At 42.9% G+C, this 9,589-nt stretch overlaps 1 protein-coding gene across 1 annotated transcript; it reads left to right on the forward strand.

Annotated features, from left to right (window-relative positions):
• Positions 1–1,023: 1,023 nt before the first annotated feature.
• On the forward strand, positions 1,024–3,519 carry LOC147458161 (ammonium transporter 3 member 2-like). Its single transcript, XM_086511772.1, has 3 exons — positions 1,024–1,946; positions 2,139–2,424; positions 2,679–3,519. The coding sequence occupies exons 1-3, from the start codon at positions 1,296–1,298 to the stop codon at positions 3,197–3,199; spliced, it is 1,458 nt and encodes a 485-aa protein (XP_086367898.1). The 5' UTR covers positions 1,024–1,295; the 3' UTR covers positions 3,200–3,519.
• The last annotated feature ends 6,070 nt before the right edge of the window (positions 3,520–9,589 follow it).

The raw sequence follows: 9,589 nt of genomic DNA on the forward strand, positions 1-9,589 counted from the left end.
CCCCTCCCCTCCCTTCCCTTCCGATGCCACCGTCTACGATCCTCACCTCCCCTACTCACGTATCCTCTCCAATGCTTGTCCATGTGCCTATGGTTGCCTCCTTGCAAGCACACCTCATGCAGCTTCTGCTACCCTACAAACACATCTCATGTTGCAATCGGCCATGCACAGTCGCTAGGCATAAACAATTAGAACCTTGCTCATCCACTGATATGCAAGATGAGAGTGTCTATGCAGGCAAAGACAAAGACAACGATGAAGTGTGTGCACGTGCGTGCGAGAGAGACGCCTTACCTTCCTCCTACTATGGCATGCTCTACTTGTGGCATACATGCTAACCTCCATTTTCTGCCTTCAATAGAGAAATTTTTTGCCACACGCTCGACACTTGAAAGGCCTTTCCTTTTCCCCTCAACTGTAGACCTTTCTCTACGTGTAGACCTTTCTCTTTTCCCTCTCAAACCAATGAGAGCATTTTTTGAATTTATTTCAGCCGGTAGCCCCTACTAATGACTTCTACTGGCTCATATCATATTCAATTGATAGGAATCTTCCCAGACCCCTCCGCAACCTACTCGCATTGTCTCACAACCAGCCAAAAGTGCGAGCGCAGGAGTCGATCAGGGGTCGTTGCGCATACATTTCATACCTTATGATCTAACCATATCAGCACAATGGCGGAGCTGTCATCGGAGGCACCTCTTTGATGTAAAAAAAGAACCCTTTCGCCTCTGCTTCCCCAGCTTCCGCTGCGCGTCCCTTCACCTATGCTGGCGACAACCCTTCATATGTGCAACCACGCTCGTCCCCTGCTTCCACTATGAGCATGCAATAGGGCCCAATTTTATGTAATTGTCTATGCTCCCCACACTCGTGAACGGTATCTTGGTGAGATTCTCATGGTTTTTCCAATTTCCTCGAGACCTAAGACATACTAGATCCAATAATTTCAAGTTTTCAAGCCGAAATAGCTTTTAAGGCTAGTTTTAGAAGCGTGCCCTGAGTAAAATCTATTTGAAAAGCTTCGCTTTTTTCGGCGTTACATGTCAAGAAGCAGGCTACAATTGAAGGAGCTGCGATGGACAGTCGAGGTAGTTATCTCTACGCTGCGTATGGAGAGAGCGCTAGACCATCTCCACAGGTACCATCGTCATCTCTGGGTGCTTGATGCATTAATCAAACGCAGACAGCTCTCCCGTCAAAGAGAAGCAAATTGATATATTGAAGAACACAGAAACAGCAATAGAACTCAGGACAAAACAAAGGAACACCAGCGATAAGCATTCAACTCAGAGATGGCTGCCTCGGCAGTACCGAGTGCTTACTTAAACAACCTCCCAAGCCTCCCAGATTGGCTAAACAAAGGGGACAATGCATGGCAGATGACAGCAGCTACCCTTGTCGGTATACAAAGCGTCCCTGGTCTTGTAATCCTGTATGGCAGCATCGTCAAGAAGAAGTGGGCCATCAATTCTGCCTTCATGGCACTCTACGCTTTTGCCGCAGTGCTCTTATGCTGGGTTCTGTGGGCATACAAGATGGCTTTTGGTGAAAAGATTTTACCCTTCTGGGGTAGGGCAGGGCAAGCATTGGCTCAAGACTATCTTGTCAACCAAGCATATTTGCCCGCCTCAGCACACTACTACAGAAACGGCACGCTCGAGACAGCAATGATTACCCCATTCTACCCGATGGCTACCATGGTGTACTTTCAGTTTGTTTTTGCAGCTGTGACTCTCATTCTCATTGCCGGCTCCCTGCTTGGGCGTATGAACATCAAAGCTTGGATGCTTTTTGTGCCACTTTGGCTGACCTTCTCTTACACCATTGGCGCATTTAGCTTGTGGGGCGGAGGCTTCCTCTTTCAATGGGGCGTCATGGATTACTCGGGGGGCTATGTGATTCATCTCTCAGCCGGCATTGCGGGTTTCACAGCGGCCTATTGGGTAACTACTTGTGCCTTCCACAGTTTCATGTTGTTGGAGTCAGGTTAAGAGCCTTTAAGATGCCATAGTACCTGCGTCAGAATTGTGCTTTATTGCCATAATTGCTGATTTGCTTGAGAGAACTTTAGTTGCTTCCTTTCCAATGAGGCCAACATATTATGATGCTTATTTGGAATGTTTTTTTACATGTAGGTTGGGCCTCGCATGAACAGAGATAGAGAGTGTTTTCCGCCCAACAATATACTGCTAACCCTGGCAGGTGCAGGGTTACTCTGGATGGGCTGGGCTGGCTTCAATGGTGGCGATCCATACTCAGCCAACGTTGATTCGCCACTTGCAGTTCTCAATACGCATGTCTGTGCTGCCACTAGCCTTCTTGTATGGACCATCTTGGATGTAGTCGTTTTCGGCAAGCCGTCGGTCATCGGTGCTGTTCAAGGCATGATAACAGGACTAGTGTGCATCACACCTGGTGCAGGTATTACTCTACTTGAAAGACCATAGAAAATTATTAGAGACAAATAGGCTTATAATTTCTATTTAAGTTTAGCCAGCTAGTCAGTTTTAGGCCAAAATTAAGGAAAATCATTATGATCATTTTGTTTGAGTTTGAATCTTGATCTATGGCCGATGCACGCAGATTTGAACTTGGTTGTATTCTTAAATGCCAGCATCAGTCATAGATCATCCTAATGTTTTTTCCTCTCTCTTGTTTCTTTTGGATTTGGGCAGGTCTAGTGCAGGGATGGGCAGCCATAGTGATGGGGTTTTGCTCAGGGAGCCTACCATGGTTGACAATGATGGTGGTGCACAAAAAGGTGGCAATTTTACACCAAGTGGATGACACATTAGGGGTATTTCACACTCATGCAGTGGCAGGGCTGTTGGGGGGACTGCTTACGGGGCTACTAGCGGAGCCAACACTATGCAGCTATTTTCTACCGGTGAGCAGGTCAAGGGGGGTTGTGTATGGGGGTTCAGGAAGAGTGCAAGTGGGCAAGCAGCTAGTTGGTGGTCTCTTTGTAGTGGGTTGGAATGTGGTGATAACCAGCCTCATTTGCTTGGGTATCAGGGTGATGGTGCCCCTTCGTATGTCGGATGAGCAGCTTTTCTCTGGCGATGACGGTATACATGGGGAGGAGGCCTATGCCCTATGGGGTGATGGCGAGAAATTTGATGTCTCCAAGCATGGTGGCATCAGTGATGACACCTTGCACCTACACCACCACACCCTTAACATCACACAAACCTGACCAAATGCTTGTTGATTGCATTGCCATTATGCCCTTCAACATCAAATGGGCACATTCCAAGTCGTCAGAAAAGCATGTGTGAATATCTTATCATTTTTGGAGGACCAAGTGTGAAATAGTCATCTCACAAGGTAAACTTCTGTCCATGTGTAACCATATGTGTAAGTAATTGGCGCTCGAGTAAGAATTTTGACAACCCTGGCGAAGTGCCAACCCCGAAGGGTGTGGTCTCTGGCACCTCAAACATGTCAATAAGCTACAATTCCTGTACTAGTGTAATAACTTATAATTGTTACTTACTGGGATTAATTATTTGGTTATCCAGCAATGAATAATTTCCATTTTCAAAGCAATGAATCAATTTACTTGGCCAGCTGATATTAGTCACACGTTTATTAAAGAAACTAAAGCCAATATAATCACAATTGCAAACCTACATGGGGTGGGTAGTGTCATTAGAGAGCTTGACTATGGAAGGCCAAGTTTTTGCATCACAACCAGTGCTTGAGAAAACCTTCTTTCCCCTAAAACTTACACATGAGAAAATTTTAGAGGTAAATTGACGGTTTTTACACTATATCAAAGCTGAATTTCTCTAAATTTTGTAGGTTTTCTCACCTTCAAATTTGCACTTTAGAGGTAAATCTCAAAATTTGTACATTGAACCTAGGTTTTTTCCGAGCACAGGGATTCACAACTTTATTCAAGAATTTTCTGTCTTGTTCATTGGAGCTGTGAATCCAACTAATAAATGACTTAAAGTTTTATGCAAATCCTGGATTAGCGTGCCCTAAAAATTGGAGGATATATGAGTGCTCTGAAGGAGATGGGAGTTCCCAAAAGTGCTGCCATTCAAATGGGTATTAAGGGTTTTGATGAGGAGTTTGTTAGCTAGAATGAGGGCTTAGGTGTAATCCAGTTGATATTGGATCATAAGAGAGGCAAACTTTGCATTGAGGAGAGCTTGGGCTTGTTTATCTTCAATTTGCAAGCAGGATGGCTTCATGTTTAGGCTCTTAGGAGCTATTTGTTGTTTAAGTAATGCCTCTAGATGGGTGATAATGGAGGAGACTTTGCACATCTTATTTTGAAAGGGCGAAAGATATGTTATCATCAAACTTCTTTAGTTTATTGGGGGGGGGGGGGGGGGGGGGGGTACTTGTGTGGAAGCAAAAGAGGGAAGGGAGAAAGCAGGACCATGGCTAGATGAGGGTTTGGGGCTCGATGAAGGTACCAAAAGCTTAGGTGAAGGGGGTTCAAAGTAGTAGTATTGAGGCCAATGCGGGGAGTTTGAAGACAACCTTTTCTATGATTTGGTAGGTGCAAGCAGGGTGGTGTTATCCTCGAGGCAAAGGATGAGGGAGCTTTCTTTATCATAATCTTCTTCTTAGAGCATTCATTAAAAGATTTTGGAGATTATTTAGAGGCCTGTTGGAATATAAAAAAAAAAAAGCGCGTCCAATCACTAGAAACGCTCTGTTATGTAAATAATTTAAGAAAAAAAAGAAAAAAAGGATTAAACTTGCCATCTACCCATTTAATATAGAAGCACTTTTCAAAACGGTCATCTTTTCATTCAATGCAAGTGTTTTTTCATACAATATATGTCAATCACTTGATAAGGCGTGTGCCATCAATTAGTTTGTACACAATCATAAAACTATTTTTTGGAGGTGGAATTTGATACCTTTGACACCACAAACGTGTTCAAAACACCGAAAAACCTGGGAAATGGTTGTCTGCTTGCCTCAATCAAACACCTCGAGAGGTCAAAAAACTTTTCATTCAATGCAAGTGTTTTTTTCATACAATATATGTCAATCACTTGATAAGACGTGTGCCATCAATTAGTTTGTACACAATCATAAAACTATCCTTTGGAGGTGGAATTTGATACCTTTGACACTACCAACGTGTTCAAAACACCCAAAAACCTGGGAAATGGTTGTCTGCTTGCCTCAATCAAACACCTGGAGAGGTCAAAAAAGCCAAAAAAACGCCTCTAAGGGGGCTTTCTTCTCATGGCGAATAGAGGGATTTTGGCTAAGGCCTCCTCATGGTGCGTAAAGGGCTTTCGGTCCTCAACCAAAAAACCCTCTGCACGCCATGAGGAGAAAGCCCCCTTAGAGGCGTTTGTTTTGGCTTTTTTGACCCCTCAACCAAAAGCTCTCTGCGTGCCATGAGAAGAAAGCCCCTTTAAAGGTGTTTTTCTTTACTTTTTTGACTTCTTTGGTTATCCGATTGAGACAAGCAGACAGCCAAGTTTTTGAGCATTCCAAATGCATTAGTGGTGTCAAGATTGTCAAATTCCACCTCCAAATGACAGTTGTATGATTGAATGTTAACATCTCTATATATTAAGATTAAAAAATTACATGATGCTAGATTCACTTTTCACAGCGTCTAGTTGTTTTTTTGAACGTGCTCAATAAATGTAGGCACCTTTTATCAATATTTTCTAGAGAGAGAAATAGAATTTCTTACAAGGCCTTCTAAAAGATCTCCAAAATCTCCTAATGACTTATTGAGGATTAAGAGATAAATGAAAGGAGTTCTTTGGGACAAGTTGGCAAGCTCCTCGATAATGATATCGTAGGGATCCAAAGTGAGGTGGTTGAGGGTGAGTGAGTTATCTTCGAGTTGATGCTGATTGATGGTATTATTTTTCATTAGGGGAGGATAGTTTTGTTGGCTGGAGTTGTCCGGTGGTGAGGCAGCCTCCATCTTCATGGCCAAAGTAGTCTTTTTGTAGGAGGTGTCTTGGTGCCATATTAGATGTCGTTGCCATGTTGGTTCATCTATAGTGCGCAATCATCTTGATAAATGGGTTTGCCCGTGAATTTATCTCACGAAGCAGATCGTAAAGGTGACGCCAGTGCCTCCCTTCCAAATTCAAGTTAATAAGCTTGCAACCCAAGTTCCAACTGATGGGTTTTTTTTTGCCATACTCACAATTGTGAGTGAACTTCTATTAACGCACAAAGGAATGCACAAATAACTTCAAGTACATATACTGCCTTGAGGGATCAGAATACACGATTTGGGTTGCACAGTCCTTATGGACGAGAGCAACTTAGATAGTTACATTGTGGAGGCTGGTTTAAACCAGACTCGAGAGGGCTTTGATTGCTTGATTCTAGTCTTTAGAGTTCTTGTGTTTTTCAATAGATACATCACTTCTCTACTTCTTGAATAAACGCTTTGAAGCTGGTTGTCGAGTGGTCTTTTGAAAGACACGTTGACTGCTAGCCTTCCAAACTTGTTTGAAGTAGCAAAAACGGACAATTTGTGCACAAATTACAATGGCTTGGTTCTTCCAAATCTTACCTCTCAAGAGAAGGCAATTCTTGAAGAACATTATCTTCCAGGTCTTTTGTATCCATTTATATAATTTTCCTACTAGGACTTTCGTAGTTGTGCAATAAATGGAGCGGATCCTCCCTAGACGTTTTTGCACCTTGGGCACCTACCAGAGCCTATTCCTCTTGTTAGTACCTTCCATAGGCTAGCGGGGGTCCCATATGCTACTTGCTGTTGACACCCATCTGGATTATGACCAAAGATTCTACCATTGTTCATTTAGTGGGGAGAGCCATCCTGTTTGGTATATAAGTTTTCCATAGATTTCCTTAGTTAGTGGTTTGGTAAAGTTTTTGTTCTTAGGCCATGCGCAAGCTTTCCAAACAAATTCAGCCTCACAAATATATTAGAAGATTTCGGAGGTCATTTGGAGAGCCTTCTAAGAAATTAATTTCTCTCTCTAGACATTTTTTGTAAACTGCCCTTTGCACTTATTGAGTACATCCAAAAGGACAACTAGATACTTTGAAAAGTAAACCTAAATTTTTAGTAGTTCTTAAAAACGGTCACTTTTTCACTAAATGTGTGTGTCTTTTTCACGAGGTCGGCGTCGCTCATTCAATGTGGCCTGCGTCATCACTGAAATGAAAAAAAAATCACAAAATTGTCAACTAGTGTTAGAATTTGAATATTTTGACACCGCAATGCGTCCGAAACGCCCAATAAACAAAAAATGGAATGTCTACTTGCCCTTTTCTAACACCTGGAGAGGGAGAGATTGCCAAAAAACATCTAAAAATGGGTTTTTGCCGAATGGCGCGCGAGAAACACTTCAAACTTTTGTAAATGGGCCTCTTCGTACCGTTCAACAACATTTTTGAAGTGCCCCTTGCACGCCATTCGGCAAAAACCCTCTTTTAGAGGTTTTTCGGCAATTTCTCTCTCTTTGGGTGTTAGAAAAGGGCAAGTAGACATTCGATTTTTAGGTTTTCAGGTGTTTCGGGCGCATTGACGGTGTCAAAATCTTCAAATTCTGCTAGTAGTTAACAATTTTGTGATTTTTTTCTTATCAATGATGACGCAAGCTACATTGAATGGACGGCACCGGCGTCGTGAAAAAGACACTTGCATTTAATGAAAAAGTGACGGTTTTGAAGAACGATTGGATCATTGAATTCGCGGATGATACCTTTTCATATTTTTGTTAATATAAGGTTTTTTTGCTACGTAATGTTGGCTCTTCTCTCATTGGAGGAGCTCTTTTTTCTCTTTCTACTAAAGGGCCCTTTAAAAGACCTCCAAAATGTTCTAATGGACACAAGTATACAGTAGAGACTATTAATGGCTTTGTTGATTGTTAGTCATTCACTACCGTTGAGATTGTACTAGCTGGCTAACTGACAGGCTTTGTTCCATCTTGTGATATCTGCGTTCCCAGCACTTTGTTAAGTGAGTGATACCTTTTTTTATTAACTTTTCTAGCAACTTCTCTCCAGAATGGGTTCAACACATTGTTCCCATTTTGAGAGGCAAGGGGACCAATGGTGGGTTGCAGAGTTTTTGAAATACCTTGTTGTCTCTCCCCATTCAAGTGTTTTTGAGAGGCAAGGGGACCAATGGGTTGCAGAGTTTTTGAAATACCTAGTTGTCTGTCCCTATTCAAGTGTCTCTAATGCTTTGATACATTTACATACCAGCTCACCTATGTTGTCACCTAGTTTAGATGTGTCCACAAATTTAGCGCACTGAGGTTCAACATGCAGTGTAGGGTCAATTAATCCCAATACCGCCTTGCTCCTTGGGTCGAGCGATGCACTCCCATTTAGCCCACTGCCAAGATATTGTATCTTTGGTATTGGTTTTCCACAAGAAATTTCCCATTGGTTTCAAGAAGTCCTTCCAATTATCTTTAGGAGGGACCCGACATCAACCCATGGCCTTTTAATTGAAGATGAGAAAATTCTCAAATTTTTTGCGTAAGAACCTTCAAAACTCAGACTTTCCATATGTAAGTTTTTCAAAAAAAATATTTCAAGCAATCGCCCAACCCTTCCAATAGTGCCCTTGAGAAAAACCAACCTAGTGTAATCTCGCCTATAAAATTTGATAATTACCTCTAAGCTATAACTTATAAGGGGTAGGGAATGGTCCTCAAGGGACCTTTCTCAAGAATGCATGCGATCACCACCTGGCGACCGGACGGAGGCAGGGAGCCAGTGGTGGGAGCATGCATTACAGGAGGAAAGGTCCCTTGAGGACCATTCTCTCCCGTCAAGAGTTGAGGGCAGGGGCACCAGACTTTCATTATAGTCTTCAGAGACACCTTCATTACAAATTCCAACAGAAGCTGACCTTGGCATTTAAGTCTAGCAAAGTGGCTTCTCTCTACAATCGTTGTATATTGCCATTGGTCTAAAATGTGTGGTCTTGTAAGAACTTTCAAGCTTACCGAGGTCAAGACTGATCCCATACCATCTACATGGATAACAAATCTGAGAGATTATGTCGTTTAGTAAGTTTATGTCAATTGCCAGGTCAAAAGCCTTGCTCGTTAAGATCTGGCTGAGAAGCTCGATGGGTAAATGATCCTGGATAGTGGCTAGCCTAGGGCTGGCCCTTTGTAATGTTTGGAGAGGCCGAGAGACACCTCAACGCTTGATACGAGCTTGGGCTACTTTGTACAATTCTTAAAGATAATCAATTTACTTCTTTCTTAATTTCTAGCCAGTGTTCCCATCTTGACTTATGCTTGTAAGGCCAAGTGTTCCTGCCAAGAGGGAGATACTGCATCCGAGACTGAGGGGTTGCCGTTGGCTATGGAGATAGGGCTTGCCCAGAGGAGGGGGACAATCGACATCCTCTTCCCTCTTTGTGGAGCTTGGGGGTGCAGATTTGGACATTTCTTTTATCCGGGTGATACATTCCCTCCTACTTCCCCTTGGGAAGATAACGAGGTTAGCAGTGCTCGTTGTGGTTGCAGCACGACAAGGAGAAGCCTTGTGGTAGGAGTTTGCTTCTTCGTGGCAACGCGTTACTGTGGATTCCGAGTGGTGTGTGCCTTGTTGCCTGCTACCGAGGGCTCTTAAGCCT

Source organism: Adiantum capillus-veneris, chromosome 5 (assembly GCF_014529385.1).
Source record: "Adiantum capillus-veneris isolate H3 chromosome 5, ASM1452938v2, whole genome shotgun sequence".
NCBI lineage: Eukaryota > Viridiplantae > Streptophyta > Polypodiopsida > Polypodiales > Pteridaceae > Adiantum > Adiantum capillus-veneris.